Here is a 20,629-nt window from a genome sequence, read left to right on the forward strand (position 1 = left end):
AAAGTTGATCAGTACATTCCAGGTTTATCCGCTAGCTGGCGCAGGTGAGCTCTAAAAATTCTGATTTTCTGTATCTCGAGAATCATACTACATAGAAGAATTTTGACTTCGACAAGGTCGATCAGAATATCAAGAACTATCTGAAAATGAACTAGTTGGTTGTAGGTTTATCCACTAGGTGGCGCAAATGGGCTCTAAAAATTCTGAACTAATATTGGTAAAGCATTTTTTACGATAAAATAGAACTGCATGGCTACTGAACGATAAAAAAAACAAGTTAGGTATCAAACAGACGTCTCATTTCATATTGATAAGTAAATATAATAGGGCCCATATAGCCGAGGCGGTAAACGCACGGGTATTCCATGCTGAGTATGACCATGCTGAGGGTGACGGGTTCGATTCCCGGTCGGTCCAGGATCTTTTCGTAAAGGAAATTTCCTTGACTTCCTTGGGCATAGCCCAAGCAGCACACTTTGTTACAACTAAATCACGGTCATTTCTATGCGACAAATGCAAAAGTCGATCCTAAATGACTGCAACATCGATTCTCACAGCTATGCAACCGAAACAGCGCAGGAGGTGGAGCCTCTGTGCAACATGTTGTTCGTTGCATAAGATATTAGATTGTAACCAATGTGTAATATAGTTTGTTTACACTGCAATAGAAAAATAAACTCAACGTTACATTACTGGTTTCGACATAACAACTATGGAAAATGAGGATGATGGATCCGCCAAAGTATAGCAATGGCGATTGAATAAAGTGTCGCTAAAAAAATGGAAATGTTTTTGGTCGGTATCCTAAATGAGCCTGGCAATTGTATTTTTCCGGTGAAATTGCCAATTTTACTAACAGAAAACCCGCGCGCTTGCAAAATTCGTTAATTTCAGCATATACATTTGCATGTCGCACTGATTTGTTAAACGGTATTAGAATGGGAACAAGGATATTAGGCTTGCCAGGTTTTTTTTCGTCAAATGTGGTTTGTTTTCTTTTCTATTATGTTTGATTAAGTCTCCAAAATCATAATTGAGAGTAATTTTGTGTCAGTTTTTTTGTAACAGAAACAAGTAATCGCCATTGTGATGACTGGGTAGAACCTACATTGCCGGTTGGATGTCTGAAAATATTAATATCCACATCATACATTGTTTTATACAGCACTCTAAACTAGAGGTTTTATAGCAAGTATTGTTAAATGCATCATAAGGTCAAAACATCGAATTTATTGCTTAAGTTTTAGCATACAAACATATCTAATTAGTTGATACTTTTGACCTGCAGTGTTGATCTCAATCTGTTAGTAGCTGGCAAGTTGCACATTTGTGACCAAGTAATCGTATGTTTTTGTGCGTCTCATATGTGCTCACAATGAAACAAAAAAAAGTTACACTGTCGTCATTTGGAAACGACTTTCGGTAACATGATACATGGCAACCAAACATCGACTTCGCAGCAACTAGTCTGGTCATTTGTTTTGGTTTTTGGTTTCAATGTAACAGGATGATGTCAAAAATGCAACTTTTTGAATTTGACAGTTCAAGAGCATGTTTCACGAAAGCCATCATGTGACAATAATGTAGCTTCTGTAAAATTGAGGTTGCATTGTGATGTCTGTGCAACCAGAATGTATACTGCAAAAATAGAATTGTTACGATTAGTCTGAAGTGAAACGGCTATGCAATCTTTATTATTTTTCTAAAATATTTCATAAGTTACAAGTGCTACTTGGGAGAGTATCTTCGTGCCTGCCACACGATATACGCATGCAAAATGGTCATTGGCAGAGGAAGCTCTCAGTTAGTTAATAACTGTGGAAGTGCTCATAGAACACTAAGCTGAGATGCAGGCTTTGTCCCAATGAGGACGTTACGCCAAGAAGAGAGAGAGAAGTAAATATAATATTGAACGAAGTGTAGTATGTGTAGTATAATTAGTTATCAACTTGAACTCAATGATAATGGTCTATCCACATATTTGCAAGTTTTGTAATACCGTGGAAAATGAAGCATGTTGCACCGACTTCCATTCTCCTTTCTTTTTCGTGCTAGTGAGCTACGTGCTCGCTACGCTCCGCGGTCGGCAAATCCAGAAGGATACGGTGGGCAGGATATACTAATAGAATGCCGAATATCAACCCATTATATATAGAAAATGCATCATTCTATGCATATTAGAATACCTAAAAACTGTTGAAAATTATCCATTGATAAACTACTAGAAGATAGTTTTAGTTATTACTAATGATTAAATTGTAATCCCTTTCTGAAACATTTCAAACTGATTTTTTTTATTAATAGAATATCAACTATTCCTTGCATCATGATCAGTCATCTAAAATAGATTTACATGACTCATAAAAATAAGGTAGCTGCAAAAAAATATAGAAAAATATTTTTTCCACGTTTCACGTGCATATGCCCCACTGTGTATTTAAACGAAAATTTCACCGTAGATTTCCGTTTTAATGACTGCAACAACTTTCTTTTATGGGGTTGAGCAACTCCAGAAAAAATCAGACATCTACTGTGATTGTGGCATGATTCGGGCGTTAATGGGTTAAGAACATGTTTGAAATGTTACATGAATTTTTATTATGTATATATTCTTTGGGTAAAATTATGTGGCTATTACTCACATCTCCAATGGTACAAAACATCCATTTCCACTTCTTGGTGCTTTGAATTTGACAGATAAACATCTATTCTGATTCTCTGCGAAGAAAACCATTTGAAAATCTATTTGGTTTTGTTATACAAAGACGCGGTGTAAAACTCAAAAGTAATGTAGTTTTTCGACAAATTTAGAGATTGTCAAATTGCATGACAGTACCCACGCTCTCACGCAAAAAATGCAACAGAAACTTACCTTAAAATGACTTTTCTGTATTCTTGGGAACATCATTGATTTGTAAAACTTATATAAACTCATGAATTGAAAAATCATTTTTTCGATTTTTGGCCTATGACGGTACCACTGTGCAATATGACCTCTGGCATTTCCTGCTTTGAATTATAATGAAATACCTACCAGGCGGCTCCATCTTACTATTTACAGCAGCAAATGGAAGGCGTAAGAGGCGGATGGTAGTTACTAGGCTGATTCCATATAGGGGAAATGTGGGCATAACACCCCCTGGGGGCAAAAGCGCTTCACGCGATTTCATCAAATTGTGGAAGTTTTCGTTAGATACAAGCAAACTAGATTTTTTCCAGGTTATTTCTCGGGTATTTATTAGGATATTCCTGTAGAAAATTCCACAGAATTCTCCAATATTTCCTACGGGTATTTCCCCAAGCTTTGCTTTGAATTTATTCAGACTTCTTTCATGATATTCTCTCAGATTGTTTCCCTTCAAAGATTTTCTCAACAATTTCTGCAGAAATAACTCCAAAATCTGTTCCTTAGCGTTTTCCATGGATTAAAAAAAAAACACCTGTACCACCATTTCATCATTGCCAGCGATTTCTGCAGTCATTTTTAGAAGAATTTCCAAAAATGCCTCCTCAAGAGGTTCTTCATGCATTTTTTTTAAATTCTAAAACATAGCAGGTTAAGCCCAAGAACGGCTGCTATTGTTGAAAGAAAAGCCTGAAAAACGATGATTTTCCACATTTGGGAAGATTCCCTAATTTGCAGCACACAGAAATTAAGATATTGCGCGCTGATTATATGGAATCAAGCCATTAAACAACCACGCGCCTCCTACTCCTTCATTTGCCGCTGGGAAGAGTTCGATGGAGCCCCTTGGTATTTCTCAACAAGTCAAAGCGGGAAATGCCAGCGGGCGTTTTGCATCATCCAAAAAGGCGTTTTGCCTCCTGCAGTTTCCCGGAACCTTAAGAGTAACACTTTTTTGAATTGTTTATTTGAATGGGAAATTTTGTGGGCACGCGGGTCAAAAGTTGATGTCTTTTAGGTAAAGGCAAAGATTTTCAATTTTTATATTTGGTAAAGGAGTAAACTGCTCTCCAAGGCAGAATACGACCTTAAAATAAGCATCTTTGGAGGTTTATGACCACATATGCTTAGCCGGGGCGTTATGCCCCTCTTTCTCCTAATTCCATACAATCGCTTAAATTGCGTGCGCTTCAAATTAGACAATCTTTCCAAATGTGGAAACTCATCGTTTTCCACGCTTCTCATTTGAACATTCTTGTCATTTTTGGGCGTGTTTTGCTCAATTTTACATCTAGTTTGCTTGTATTTGACGGAACTTCAGTTATATAGTGAAATAACATGAAGGCGTTTTGCCCCAGGGGTGCGTATTACCCCAGGTTTCCCTACGCTTCCTATTCCTATTCCTATTTCCTATTTGGAACGGTGGCAGAGCTGTACACCCGCCTGAAACGCGAAGCAGCAAACGTAGGACTGGTGGTGAATGCCTCAAAAACAAAGTACATGCTGGTAGGCGGAACCGAACACGACCGGATTCGTCTGGGTAGTAATGTTACGATAGACGGGGATAGGGTATCGCGCCACTTGGGCGGTGGCTACTATATTCGTCTGCTTTCCACAATTACTCAGTCAATTTTGAGCCAATTGACTTGAAATGTTGTACACGGGTAGATACTATACCTATCTCACCACATTCCAAAAGTTGTGTCAATTGGTTCAAATTTGACTGAGTTATAGTGGAAAACAGACGAATATAGAAGCCACCGCCCAAGTGGCGCGATTCCCTACTTTCGAGGTGGTGGAGGAATTCGTCTACCTCGGATCCTTACTGACGGCTGACAACAATGTGAGCCGTGAGATTCGGAGGCGCATGATCAGCGGCTCCAGAAGAAACTGCGGTCGAAAAAGATTCACCCACGCACCCAAATGCACCATGTACAAAACGCTAATAAGACCGGTGGTCCTCTACGGGCACGAGACATGGACCATGCTCGAGGAGGACCTGCAAGCACTCGGAGTTTTCGAGCGACGTGTGCTAAGGACGATCTTCGGCGGTGTGCAGGAGAATGGTGTGAGGCGGAGAAGGATGAACCACGAGCTCGCTGCACTTTACGGCGAACCCAGCATCCAGAAGGTGACCAACGCCGGAATGATACGGTGGGCAGGGCATGTTGTAAGAATGCCGGTTTGTAACTGATCCGGTTGGCACAAGAAGGTGTGGAGCGCTGAGAGCACGATGAGCGGACTAGGTGGAGCGTGACTTGGCGAGCATTGGGCGTGACCGAGGATGGAGAGCGGCAGCCAGAACCCAGTATTGTGGCGTACTATTGTTGATTATGTCTTGTCTTAAATGTGATGTTAAACAAATACATGTATGTACAGTCTAGACTCCTACTACACGGTTTCCGTCTACATGGTCACCTATTACACGGATTCCAATTACACGGCAGTCCGTGTTGTGGGAATCACAGAGCTTATGGGATTTCGCCTAATAGGGGGTGTGAGCGAATATCTCAGGCGCCTCTTACTTTCTTTGGCAAAGCTATAGTACTAGAATAGATCTACCACATGCGATATCTCAAGATCTACTTTATTTGGAACAATGCTGTCTTCGGCAAAGTTGTTCAGTAGGTCAAAAACGATTTTGTGATTTAACAACTAGTTGTTGATTTCGCCGCTAGGTGGCACTAGTTGTCAAGTAAAGCTTCAAACTCCGCTATCTCGAGATCCAGAGCAGATAGAAAAGTGTAGTCTTCGGCATAGTTTTTCAGGAAGTTAAGGGCAATCTGGTGATTCAACAACTAGTTGGTGTGTTCGCCGCTAGATGACGCTAGTCATCAAGCAAAGTTTTAAACTCCTCTATCTGGAGATCCAGAGCTGATATACAAGTGTCGTCTTCGGCAAAGTTCTTTAGGAAGTCAAGAACTATCTGGTGATTCAACAACTAGTTTAACAACCACCGCTTGGTGGCGCTAGTTGTCAAGTAAAGCTTCAAACTCCGCTATCTCGAGATTTGGGGCAGATCGAAAAGTGCCGTGTTTGGTAAAGTTCTTCAGGAAGCCAAGAGTAATCTGGCGATTCAACAATTAGTTGGTGATTTCGCCGCTAGGTATCGCTAGTTGTCAAGTAAAGCTTCAAACTCCGCCATCTCGAGATCCAGAGCAGATAGAAAAGTGTCGTCTTCTTAAAGTTCTTCAGGAAGGCAAAAGCAATTTGGTGATTTAAAAATTAATTGGTGATTTCGCTGCTAGGTGGCGCTAGTTGTGAAATGAAATTTCAGACTTCTCTCTGAGGATCCAGAGCAGATAGAAAAGTGTCGTCTTCGGCAAAGTTATTCAGGAAGTCAAAACCTATCTGGTGATTTAACATTTAGTTTGTGGTTTCGCCGCTAAGTGGTGCTAGTTGTCAAGTAATGATGTAATATAATGAGTTTGTAATGTAATATGTAATGTATTGAAAAAAAAACAGCAATGAAGTTTATCCTCACTTTACCTAGGGTATAACTTTTTTCACAGATGTTGGATCACTTTGCGGTCTTCGACAAAGTTGTTTGGCATATAGTCACCTACAAAAAATATCTAAGAGTTTATTTATTGAACGCTTACAGCGCCACCTAGCGGCAAAATTCGAAAACTTAAAATTTCTGCATGCATTTGGCCAAGTTTTCCTATGCAAATTTCAAACGTTTTGAGCGGCCCCTTAGGCTTAATCGATTTTGCTCAAATTTTGAACGTAGCTTCTGGGAGTTCAAAATAACTGATTTAGGAGGTAAGACTGCATTTTTCGATTTTTTTGTTTTTCATTTAAGTGTGGGCCACCTTAACAAACATGTTATTTTTTCCAAACCATACCATAAAATTAATCCTTTACCACTTCAAAAAAAAAAAAAAAGATCAAATTATAGTCCGATACCGATATAGTGTATGTAGCGCAATATATTACAATTAGATCATATTTCATTAAAATACCACCATCATAGAAATGTTTATTCTGAATTTAAAGCTTTTGATTCTTGTGTAACTTAAAAGAATCAACCGTAATAGTTAGTTTATCCCTAAAGCTAAGGGTTAAGATGGGTTAACCTTTGCATCCCTAACGTATTTTGCGCACTCTAAATTTGATGTTCATTTAGCTCTATTTTCTTCAATTTTTACCCGATTTTGATGAAAATTTGACCGGATCTTTATGAGTAATCTCATTCGGGGAAATATCATAAAGTCCGTTTTAATTAAGAGTAGGTTGAAAATTGGAGCACTTTCCGTTTTCCTTTTCGCTATATCAATAAACCTAAAGAATCCAATTCACTAGTATCAATATATTGTCTTGTGCAGCATAGTTTTTCCATGTTGTATGGAAATCCCAAATAACATGGGACAATTATGCAACACATGGCAGTATATCAGTCAATTGAGTTTGCCGGATGGCATAGAGCTTAGTTTAATATTTTCACCGACCGAGTAACGCGGAACGAGAAAAAAAAATCAAATGTTCAAGAAAAGTCAACTAGATTCGTGAACTCCGTAAGAAATAGCAAAGAAAACAACGGCAGCTTAAGTCAGATTTACAAGTGTACATACACAAGTTGCGATTATCTTACTGACCCCTGCAGCAATGTTTTGCTTGTTTCAAATAATCCATCGGTTTGTTGTGATAACATATCAATAAAGACATTCTCTTTTGTTGCAATTCCTTATTATCGTTACTGGACACAATTGCCTGACCGTAGGTATCATTAGATAAAGATGCTTTCAGCTTATCTCGAACGCGTTTAATCTCACCGCCTACGCATTGTGTTATCAACCCAATAAATTTTGCGACTGATTGAGACGATTTATGAAAATTAAGTCAGAACCGCAATCAATGAATAGTCTTGATTGAGGTATTCACCACCATGGTCGCAATAATGATATGGTCAATAGCCTTGCTATTGGCAATTTCCTGTGGGTCTTTTGCTGGAAGTGCGTTTTCTAATTAGTTCGAAGGTAGTCAACTGAGTGAACTTGGTTTCATTTGCAGAAAATGTGGTTTGTTACTACGCTTCCTGGGCAACGTACCGTCCCGGCCGGGGTCAATTCGAGGTGGACAACATCGATCCGCATTTGTGTACACACCTGGCGTACGCTTTCTTCGGGTTGGAAGCAGATGGATCAGTTGTAGTGTTGGATCCTTGGTTGGATTTGGACTCGGGTCGTGGCAACATTCGGCGTTTCAATGAGCTGAAGAACGTCAATCCGAATTTGAAAACACTGGCCGCCATCGGAGGGTACAATCAGGAGTCGGAAGTGTTTTCTAGGGTGGCTGCGGATCCTGGTTTGAGGCGAGCTTTTGCTGAAAATGCTCGAGAGTTTTGTCTTTTACATGGGTTCGACGGATTGGATGTAGGGTGGGAGTTTCCCGGACAGCGCGGAGGAGATCCCGATGCCGACAAAGGGAACTTTGTGCTGATGTTGGCAGATATGAAACAAGTGTTTGCAGCAAGTGGATTGTTATTGACAGGGGCATTGGCAGCCGCTCAAAACATAGCGGAAATATCTTATGATATCGCGGCGGTTTCACAACACTTGGATTTTATTAATCTGATGGCGTATGATTTCAACGGTGGCTGGAATCCGTTTACTGGACATAATTCACCGCTGTTCGCCGGACCAGCAGATGGTACAGATTTTCAGAGGACACTAAATGTTCATCACAGTGTGCAATACTGGCTCCAGCAAGGTGCACCAGCATCCAAGATTAATCTTGGAATTCCGTTCTATGGAAGAACATTTACCTTGGAGAACGCGGCAAATTATGGACTTAGAGCTGGTGCGGTCGGACCTGGATCTCCGGGTTTGTACACACAAGAGGCAGGGGCTCTAGCTTATTATGAGGTAAAAATATGATGGTGACGGTGGTGATTGAATATTCGGTTCTTATTCGAGTTACTTTCTTTAGGTTTGTGCAATGACCTTGAGTGCAAATTGGGTTCGACATTGGGATCATGATCAAAGAATTCCCTTTGGCGTCATTGAGAATCAATGGGTTGGCTATGATGATGCAGAAACGACAAATCACAAGGTAGGTTCATAATTCAAATGTTGAAATCAATCTTACCAGTATTCTGGTGTTAGTGTCTAATGGATAAAAATCAAAAGCGTATAGCAAGAGTGTGATCTTACTTCCCTTACCGGTCAGATTAAGGCCTGAGTATCCTCTTCTGTACGTTCTCCATTCTACTTGGTCCATGGTCGTGTGTCCCCAGTTCCGCACTCTGCGAAGGTTCCACAAATCATCCTCCACTTGGTCGGCGTTAAGTCAGAGTGGACTACGCGATTTTTTGGGCACGTATAGATGTATAGACCTCTCCGATAGTGGTCCACTAAGCCGAAAGATGCTCTTAAAGAGGTTATCAAGAGGTTTTGATGTACACATCAGTTTCATTGCGAGTTTTATAAAATTGGTCATGCAGATCTCTTATAGAGCCGAACAAAACTTAAAATATTACTTGGATGTTGGCGATCATCAGTCAGTCGAAGTACACGAATTCTGGAATCACCTCGATTTCATCACCGTCGGTAGAAATTCGGGGTGGCGGGCGCGATGATTTCTCCCTGGATCCCTTTGCCATCATGTATTTCGTCTTCGACACATTAATGACTACACCAAAATCTCCATTTAGGTAATGAGTCGGGATCGGGACTGCCTAAATAGAATTTATTCCTAAATGGATGCATTACCTAAATCCTACCTAGTTCGGCTGTTCGAGCCCGTATGAAGTTGATCATCAATATTACCTTCTTTCCTCGATCAGCCTAGATAGCTGTGTAGTGTCGGTAGCGATTGTCTAAATTGGCTAAGAATAACACTACGGACCGCCTGTTCCGGTGGTAAGAATCCACCAACAGGTGACCCCTAATTCATGGTGTGATGCGGCTTTATGCTTACCGTGCCTAGGAATGAATGGCTAGGGGGGTCTAATAAAAACCTAACCGCTAACGGAGCCTGTGGAGTACCAGGGCGCCCTCCACAGTATGTAGCCCTTACTGCGCTAACCGGAGCAATGGTGCAGTGGACCTTGTGTTTCTCCGAGACAATCAGCTGCCCTTCTTTAGTCTCACTTGAGGCTAAATAAGGGCGGGATTATGAAGATGTTGTTAATTAGTTTAAATTTTCACCTATATGGTTTCGCATTAAACGATTTACACAGTGTATTCTGTGTATCCTCGCCTTTGGCGTTTTCCAATCGATACCGATTTGGTTTTATTGTTGCTGTTCTTTGTTGTGCTGTTGTTGCGAAGAGTTCAATCTTATCTAGTTTGGGTAGTGGCTACGGTTAGGATAGCTCAGCTCAATCTTCAGCATAAAAGAACAGCAACGATCAATCTTTGCAGACTTATGCAAAATGGTACAGCCCAAGTGGCCTTGGTACAAGAACCTTACTTTCGTAAGGGAAATTTCTATCTAGGAAACCTTGTGAACCCGGTGTTTGCCACTTTCAGTAAACATGAAATGGCAAACTCGCGTGTCATGCCTCGAGCCTGTGTGCTTGTCAACAACGCAATAGTTGCTACACTCATCTCTGAACTAACCACCAGAGATGTATGTGCTATCACAATTGATGTATCTGTTGGAAACCTCTACAGGAAATACGTCTATTGTTCTGTGTATTTACCGCATGATGAACCATCCCCTACGGATGCTTTCAAACAAGTCATCGCATACTGTACTTCAAAAGGCCTTCCGCTAATTGTTGGCAGTGATGCTAATGCTCACCATGTCATCTGGGGCAGCTCAGACATTAACTTGAGAGGCTCCAGTTTGATGGAGTTCTTAAGTAGTACAGATCTTGCATTACTTAACATAGGCAACCGCCCAACCTTCATGGTATCTGCTAGAGAGGAAGTGTTAGATATAACGCTTTACTCTAGCAGAATTAGTCACGAGCTGACCAATTGGCAGGTGTCAGATGAAGAATCTTTATCTGACCATCGCTATATCTTTTTTGAACATTTAAATGTTACTTCGCAAACATTGCGTTTCAGGAATCCTCGGTCAACAAACTGGGATCTTTATACTGATTTGGTTGCAGCCAAATTTCATGGATATTCACCATCCATTGACACTCCAAGTGATTTAGATGATGCCGTTGATACTACAACGACCTTCATCATGGAAGCTTTTGAAGAAGCATGCCCTCTACGGTCTGTGAAGATCACAAGAGGAACCCCTTGGTAGAACTCTGATCTGGTGAAACTCAGGAAACTATGTAGAAAGAGTTGGAACAGACGACGTTCGGCTGGTTCGGAGGCTTTCAGGTCGGCTCGCAAGGCCTACAGGAAAGCTCTCCGGTTTGCTGAACGATCCGGCTGGAAAAAAACCTTTGTACAAATGTTTCCAGCTTGAGTGAAGTCAGTCGGTTAAACAAAATCCTTGCGAAATCTAAGGATTTCCGGGTGAACGAACTTCGTTTGCCAAATGGCGATCTGACTTCCTCTGATGAGGAAGTTTTATAATGCTTATTCAGCACACACTTCCCTGGATGTGTGGATATTACATCTTCGGATGATCCTGATGTCTTTTCTTGTAGTTATGATTCTTTAGCTTCGGCTCGGAGTATTGTAACTATAGAATCGATTGAGTGGGCTCTTAATAGTTTTGCTCCTTTCAAATCTCCTGGGGCAGATGGGATTTATCCTATTTTGCTTCAGAAGGGATTTGATTATTTCAAACATGTTTTGAAAAAACTACTTGTTTGCAGTTTTGCTACAGGGTATATTCCCAAATCCTGGAGGGATATTACTGTAAAGTTTATTCCAAAAGTGGGTCGTGCGTCGTATGAAGAAGCAAAGAGTTTCAGACCTATCAGTTTGACCTCTTTTCTTCTGAAATGCTTAGAACGCATTGTGGATCATCACATCCGTGATGTTCATCTGGCCAACGTGCCTCTTCATGTGAACCAATATGCCTACCAATCTGGTAAGTCCACTGTGACTCTTTTACACAAGGTTGTTTACGATATCGAGAAAGCATTCGCTCAAAAGCAATCTTGTTTGGGTGTTTTCTTAGATATCGAGGGTGCCTTTGACAACGTGCCTTTCGATGCCATATTGGAAGCCGCACGGAGTCATGGTATATCTCCAATGATTTCCAATTGGATTCACCAAATGCTCAAAAACCGATATCTCTTCTCGACATTGCGTCTAGCAGGGATTAGGAAATTGAGTGTTTGTGGATGCCCCCAAGGGGGAGTCTTATCGCCACTTTTATGGAATCTCGTAGCAGATACGCTATTGAGGCAACTCAATAATAGCGGTTTTCCTACTTATGGTTTTGCCGACGACTACCTAACATTGTTAGTTGGTATGTGCATCAGCACCCTTTTCGACCTGATGCAAAACGCCCTTCAGGTAGTTGAGGGTTGGTGTCGCCAATATGGCCTTTCGGTTAATCCGAGTAAAACATCTATTGTTCTTTTCACGGAAAGGCGAAACCGTAATGGCGTTCGACCTTTGCGTCTCTTTGATTCTGAAATCGATGTGACTGAACAGGTAAAGTACGTTGGAGTCATTCTTGATTCCAAGCTTTCCTGGACACCTCACATTGAGTTCAGAATCAAGAAAGCTTGTATGGCCTTCGGGCAATGCCGGCGTACTGTGAATCACAACTGTGATTCGGCCAACATTGGCTTATGGATGTCTTGTGTGGTGGCAAAAGGGTGAAGTGAGAACGGTCCAATCAAAATTAGGCCATCTCCAAAGGATGTGCTTAATGGCGATGTCTGGAGCGTTCTCTTCAACTCCTACGGCAGCGCTAGAAGTTCTCTTTGACGTTGCCCCACTACACATTCATCTCCAACAAGAAGCCCTTTCTTGCACTTACCGGTTACGGGTACTCGGTCTACTAGAGGAAACTCCTGTGAACCGCACATCAACACACACCTCGTTGTTTCCACTTTTGGTGAATTGGGACAAAATTGTCCTTGCTCCAAGTGATCTTACAATTGCTTGTAATTTTCCATATAGGACATTTTCCACGAAATTCCCTTCCCGGGAAGAGTGGACATCTGGTTATCTGGAAAGAAGTATTTCAGACGGCATCGTATGTTACACTGATGGCTCCCTTCTTGAAGGTCGAGCAGGTGCTGGTGTTTATTCTCGTGAGCTAAGGCTGTATCAGTCTTATTCACTTGGTAGACACTGCACCGTTTTTCAGGCCGAAATCTTTGCTCTTATGTGCGGAGTGCAATCAGCACTTCAGCAGCACGTAATGGGCAAAGTTATATACTTCTGTTCAGATAGCCAGGCTGCTATTAAAGCACTTGCTTCGGCCAACTCCAGGTCGAAGATAGTTATTGTTTGTCGAACTCAAATCGAGGAGCTGAATTCAGCAAACGCTGTTTACCTTCTGTGGGTACCTGGTCATTCTTCCATCGCTGGAAATGAATTGGCTGATGAGCTAGCTCGCTCTGGAGCATCACATGACTTCATTGGCCCTGTGCCAGCTATTCCGATATCGAAGTGTTGGATTAAGCTTCAGATTCACACCTGGGCTGTCACTCAACACAGACAATATTGGAATAGTTTGGAGTCATGTCGTCAAACCAAATTGTATAGTGCTGAGCCATCTCTACGGGTGGCGAAGTATCTAACTAATCTGTCTAAGCAGAATTGCAGCATGCTGGCCAAAGCATTGACTGGCCACTGCCGACTCAGCTATCACATGGCGAATATTCAGCAAGCTGATTCATTTGCCTGTGATAGCTGTGAATCCGATTATGGAACTTCGTATCATTTGATATGTAACTGTCCAGTTTTCGCGCAACTGCGTTTCCGAGTATTCGGTAAACACTTATTAAGTGAAACTGACTTCAGAAACCTGAATCTTCAGGATATTCTGTTGTTCTTAACCCGCTGTGGTAAAGAGCTATAGGCTCTCTTTCGCTTTATGCGTTATTACAGTGCCCTTTTCAGGGCGCTGTTTGAACCCATTGTGGTACGCTTGTTCGTTAGTACCCTCTTCCAGGGTATTTTTCCTATTTCCCTACCTGTCCCTATCCACATCCAAATCCTTTTTCCTTCCTTTTCCCTCAGGTAGATGATGAAATAGGCTGTTATTTTGGCGATGGCACAAATGTCCCAAATGGAGGATAACGTGCCTCTGGAGCCGGCCTTCTGATACCTGATACACATCAGTTTCATTGCGAGTTTTATAAAATTGGTCATGCAGATCTCTTATAGAGCCGAACAAAACTTAAAATATTACTTGGATGTTGGCGATCATCAGTCAGTCGAAGTACATGAATTCTGGAACCACCTCGATTTCATCACCGTCGGTAGAAATTCGGGGTGCCGGGCGCGATGATTCCTCCCTGGATCCCTTTGCCATCATGTATTTCGTCTTCGACACATTAATGACTACACCAAAATCTCCATTTAGGTATGAGTCGGGATCGGGACTGCCTAAATAGAATTTATTCCTAAATGGATGCATTACCTAAATGGATTCAGTTGATTACCTAAATGGATTTGAAGATTGCAAAGAAGTTTAAGAAGGGCGAGTGGCCTAGAGACTTAAAAGTGGTCATACGGGGTTTCTGATGGCTTTCAAATGAGTTCAGGAGGGGGGGGGGTCAGAGGCGTGGCCTTCAGGGACGTTTTGGGAGGGGGGGAGGTGGAGGGTGTTTCTAAAGGTCTCAGTTGCGTAACATGGGATATTATGGAGATTTCGAAGGCATTTCAGGATCTGGTTGGATGGTTAGAACACTTGACTATCACGCCGAGGATCTGGGATCGAATCCCACTCCCGACAATCTCACAAAATGTGAGTTCTTCCTTCGGAAGGGAAGTAAAAACGTGGGTCCCGAGATGAACTAGCCTAGGGTTAAAAATCTCGTTAATACAGATAAAAAAAAAAAAAAATTTCAGGATGCTTCAGATTAATTTTGATGAGTTTCAGAAGCGTTATCGCAGGTGTTTTCGGGGTTTCTGAGGATCTTAGGTGCGTTACATGGGGTCCGAGGGGTTTTAGGGGGATTTTGAAGGCATTTCCGAAAGCTTCAGAGGATTTTAGAAGCGTTATCCAGGCGTTACTTAGGCATTTTCGCGGGTTTTTGAGGGTCTCAGGTACGATACATGGCGTCACCGTCGATAGAAATTCGGGGTGGTAGGCGCGGTAATTCCTCCATGGCAGTGGGATGTCACAGCTGTCAAACTCAGTACATCGCCGCTCTATCTATCATCGTTTTTTGGTACCCACTTTCTGGTAGGTTTACCCTACCTTGCTCCTGGTTTTCGGGTGTGTGGCTTGTTTCGGAAATTAAATATTTCAAACGAAATTGTAGCTTTTGATGATTGTTTCTCTGTCTTTATCACTTTGCACGATATTATATGCAGCAGCGCAGCAGTGTCCATGTTTCAGGCGCATCTTTGCCATGAATGGTCCACTGCACGAATTCGTGCTGGCCTGCTTTCTCCCACAGGAAATTCGTGCAGTGGATAATAAAGCAATCAAAACAAAAACATTGGACGCCATGTTGAATCGAATGCTGGGTTGCTGATTCTGGCCTTTCGTCATCCCCTGCTCCATGGAGCCTTTGCTATCATGTACTTTGTCTTGGACACATTTATTACTTATCCGATTCGCCTTGCTTCACTTTTCATTCGGATATACATTTCCGCCATCGTCTCAAATTTACGAGCTATAATACCAATATCATCAGCGAAACCAAGCAGCTGAACGGACTTCGTGAAAATCGTTCCACTCGTGTTAATCCCCGCTCTCCTTATTACACCTTCTAAAGCGATGTTAAACAGCAAGAACGAAAGACCATCACCTTGCCGTAACCCTCTCCGAGATTCGAAGGGACTCGAGAGTGTATCTGATAATCTGCCATAGCTGGTCTCGGACGGTTGTATTATACGCCGAGATAACATTGATGAACAAGTGGTGTGTGGGCACGTTGTATTCGCAGTATTTCTGCATAACCTGGCGGATGGTGAACATCTGGTTCATTGTAACGCGTTGACACACGAATCCAGGCTGATATTGACCCACGAACTTTTTTGTAATTGGTTATAGATGACGGCATAAAAGCTCTCAGTAGTGTGATCTTGCGATAGTTCCCGCAATCCAACTTATCATGAGTATACTTTGAACACTTATTAATACCATATACTAAGGCATTTAATACTCACAGTTTTTTTGGTTCGCGTACAACCTAATATAACAATCCATATGATGCCCGAGCCTTAAAAACATTAAGTTGGGTTTTCATTACAATTTCAACTTTGTTAAATGATTATGGTTATTTATATTATATTATTTATATAGAAATTTGAGTAAACTACGATAAAAATCACAAAATATTGATTGTGGATAATGATTATTATTGAACATTTACATGACTTAGAGTGAGTATAGGTTATAAAACTATGTAAACTGCTGCAATAATACCAATTTTGACATAATTGAAATTTTATTATAGTTTTAGTCCGATAGTTTATTTTAATATTTTTATTATTTATTTTTCGTAAACTAAAATCCCAATTTACGCTCAAAAGGGGGGCAATTAGGGCATAAATCTGGAGAGCGTTTTTTTTTTCAGTTTCAGAATTAGTTTGTGAAGATCGAAATTACAGTTTCTTACTTTTGAAAAGGTGATAAGTTATTTAGTTTAATCAATAATTTAGCAGTTTTGCTAAGTTTAGTGGTTCCCAACCTAAGGTCATGGGCCAAGCTAATTTCTCAAGAACCGAAGGTGCGAGGGTGAAGTGTAAAGGTTTTTCGGATGCTGCTCGTCACGTCAGTACTTATCAAAATGTAGTTGTATAGTTAAAATCAGTGGTTCCCAATCTGGGATCACGGGCCAGAAGAATTTCTCAGGAAACGAAAGTACTAGGAAGAAGTGCAAATATTTTTCGGATCGATCAGTATCTCTAATTTAGATAAGCTGAAAAAATCCCAATATGACGTCACGGGGAACCACTTTGAGGTTTACAACATCAGAATTTTTAAATAAGAATTACTTGAAGCGCAGCATCTTAAAAACATTCACACCTTCTCCTCAGACTTTCGGTTCTTGCGAAATCAACATGGCCCGTGAACCCAACTTGAGAACCACTGAGTTTTGCAATGCCACTTTATTGTAATAAAGCTGCTTCCTGAGACGCAGCATCTGAACCCCAGTTTAACTTTCTCGTGGCACTACAGATTCATTAGAAATTAGCATGATTCGTGTCTCCAGCTTGAGAACCACTGAACTTTGCAACACTAATTGATTTTATTAAGTTATCCTTAAGACGCAAAATCTTAAAGCATTTACGCCTTCTCCATGGACTTCGGGCTCTTGCGAAATTAGCATGGCCAGTGACCACAAGTATGGGGCTCGCTGATATGGAAAAAATAAATCCTCGCTCCAGTCCACTTTTTGGATTCCATTTAGGTCCCATATGAAGTGTACAAAATTTCAGCGCAATCGGTGAAACTATAATTTAGCGCAAGCGGTTCAAAGTTTTCATAGGATTTACTATGGGAAAAGTTACACTTTCAAACAAAAAATCCCAGAGATCGCCCTTTGTCTCCTTAATTCAAATCGATCAACGTTCCTTGTAGAAAAATAATTTCTGAAACTTTCTTTCGAAGACCACAAAACGATTGGATGCTTGTGGAAAAAGTTATTGATTTAGTATCGATTAGTGATCCAACGAACGGCTTTTTGTTTTGTTTTATCAGCAGCTGCTGCCGTTGTTGCATGGGGTGGCGGGAGGCATCACCACCCCCAGAAGCAGCAGTAGCCAAGGCAGCAGCTACAGTGCTGCTAATAAAACAAAACAAAAAGCCGTTCGTTGGATCACTAATCGGTAATAAATCAATAACTTTTTCCACAAGCATCCAATCGTTTTGTGGTCTTCGAAAGAAAGTTTCATAAATGATTTTTCTTCGAGGAACGTTGATCGATTTGAATTAAGGAGACAAAGGGCGACCTCTGGGATTTTTTGTTTGAAAGTGTAACTTTTCCCATAGTAAATCCTATGAAAACTTTGAACCGCTTGCGCTAAATTATAGTTTCACCGATTGCGCTGAAATTTTGCACAGTCCATATGGGACCTAAATGGAATCAAAAAAGTCGACTGGAGCGAGAATTGGATGTTTGTCCCATACTAGTGACCACAGCTTGGGAACCACTGAACTTTGCAACGCTACAATGCTGTGATAAATGCTTCTTGAGACGACGAATCTGAAAAGCTTTTTCACCTTCTAATCGCAGTTTCAGTACTTCAGAAATTAGCATGGCTTGTGGCCTCTGCTTGGAAACTACTGAACTGTGCAACACCATTGCAATGCAAGCCAATGCATTGTAAATAATACATGTAATGTACATGCTCCTAGAGACGCATAATCCGTTTATGATTTATATAATTAGCTTTGAAAAACTTTTGACATAACCTAAAATTGTTGACATGGAAGAAAATTACAGCGTTTGGACTAATTTTCCGATATAACAGCAAATTATCGAAATTTTCAACATCGCTTCAAAATTCGAGATGGTTATTATAGTTTATTCAAATGTCCTCTAATTGACTTCCATATGAATATGTTTTGACAGGAAGTAACAAAATAATCGGCAAAAAATTGAAAAAGTAATGAGAAGCATATTAAAATTAGACCAATTTTCTAAAAAAATCATAAAATAAATGAAATTGCTGTCACTTTTTTCTCATAAATAGTTTCAAGTTAAGTCAAACTTTTTTCAAAGCTCATTATATGAGTCATAAACGCTCAAAATTTCATTGCATTCGGTTCATTGTATCCGGAGATATAACAGTTCAAAGTTGGCTATAGGATAATTTGACTTTTTCTAGAATTTTTCTAACTTCATGTAGAATAGTCCGATTTTTTCCAAATTTTGACCATTGATACACAACTAGTGGATCATCTTCCAGTAAAAATTTTAGATTTTTTGATGTATTTTTCAAAAAGTTACAGCTGTCTTACCATTTTTTGAAAAGTGAAATTTTTGCCGGCCCCGATCATTTTGTCTATCCCCTGTACATATGTATCACATGTTAGCTGTTCCCGAATACCTAGAACCCTCATTTGCCCCTAAGGAGCGTAAATTGGAAAAGCGCAATTTGGAAATTTGGAAGATTTTTAAAAATTTCTACGTGTTATATATTACTAAGATTAAGACCTTAGTCTTCAAGAATATTTAGAAAATTATCATGATGTTTTGAAATTTATACATATTATTGTGCACTGAACTACATAAAACTATTAATAAATCAAACATTTTTCTTTAGTTACAATAGTAAATATAGCTGAATATTCTAAAATAACAGCATGGATGAATTCTTCAAATTCTTAGATAATTGCTTTTGAAATAAAAATTAAATATATTTCAAGTATTGCAAAATATATTTTATATGAAGAAATATTTTTTTTTCAATGAGAAAAAAACAATTTAGAAAATCTTTCTCGACGTTTATTTTACATATCATATGTAGGCGAGTTACAGTGAAAAAAAATAGCTCATTCGGATCAATGATTACGGAGAATGAGATGTGTAAATTGAGCTACTTTGCTTAAAAATAGAACAAGAATCCCTCTATTCCCTTATGGATACTCCCGTTTAGGTAAACTTCAGAGGCATTCCACACTTTAAGGAGGGGGAGGGGGTTAGGATTTGTTTTAGGGGTTTCCGTGGGGTTTCAAATGTGTGCCCTTTCAGAGGCATTTCTAAAGGTTTCAGATACTATACCTAAAAGTTTAAGGACTAAACCTGAAACTCTATGAGACTTCTTGAAACCACTCTGAAACCCATTTCACCCTTTAGGACGCGCGCTGTTGTAAAAAGTACAACACTACCAAAAAACCAAATATATTACTATTATTTACTTTAAAACTAACAGAATCTCCCTTAAATGTAATTTTTGCAGTGCAACTACATCCACGAACAAAATTTGGCAGGCGGAATGGTTTGGTCAATCGAGAAGGACGATTTCCACGGATACTGTGGGCCAAAGTTTACCCTATTGACAACTCTTCGTTCGTGCCTTAGCTGATGCTGTTTTCTGCTGGTAAAATCGTTTTATCCTTGTACCGCCGAGTATTAAAAACCCATTATGCAAGCAACACACTGGTCATTTTCAAATTCTTATGAATATCATATACTTTTCAAATCCCATGACTTAATGTTGAACCAACGAATCATAAATTTTACGACTAACGTTTGCACCGGATGAGTTTAGGTGTTGATTATTAGCTAAATTTTCTGGTACACTACAGACTGTCGATCGTCTCACGAGTTTACTCGTACTGTGCTAGAAACTCACCGCATTACGCACCAGTCAGGTCTGTGGGTTTGGTGGCACCCGCTGCGTCGACCACGGCGATATTTTCCAGTAAATTAACGTTACATTTCACCGAGAAAAACAGTTTTCCTCATTCCTGGTGTGGCACTGCAACGGCGATGATCGGTCGGAGGTCGGGCGGTGGTTTAGGAACGACGCAAAGACGCAAGGCAATTTTTGATCTACGCCCAGGGTACCTACCTACCATATTCAAAAAGGTGGATGGAAAAATCGGAGCATCCGTTTCGCAATATAGCGCTCCCTCGCACCTGGTGTTTTCTCGCATTTATTTTTATATTTTGACGAATAGTTGGCACAAGGTGCGCGAGTTTGTGCTTCGGTAACCGGATCAGCGGAGGCGGATGGATCGGGATCGGGAAAGTTGCTGTGATTGTATATA

General features: G+C 40.5%; 1 protein-coding gene across 1 annotated transcript; it reads left to right on the forward strand.

Annotated features, from left to right (window-relative positions):
* Nucleotides 1-7,570: 7,570 nt before the first annotated feature.
* Nucleotides 7,571-20,015, forward strand: LOC109416753 (chitinase-3-like protein 1). Its single transcript, XM_029866489.2, has 4 exons — nt 7,571-7,860; nt 7,919-8,772; nt 8,837-8,959; nt 19,816-20,015. The coding sequence occupies exons 1-4, from the start codon at nt 7,794-7,796 to the stop codon at nt 19,939-19,941; spliced, it is 1,170 nt and encodes a 389-aa protein (XP_029722349.2). The 5' UTR covers nt 7,571-7,793; the 3' UTR covers nt 19,942-20,015.
* Nucleotides 20,016-20,629: the final 614 nt, after the last annotated feature.

Source organism: Aedes albopictus, chromosome 2 (genome assembly GCF_035046485.1).
Source record: "Aedes albopictus strain Foshan chromosome 2, AalbF5, whole genome shotgun sequence".
Lineage (NCBI taxonomy): Eukaryota > Metazoa > Arthropoda > Insecta > Diptera > Culicidae > Aedes > Aedes albopictus.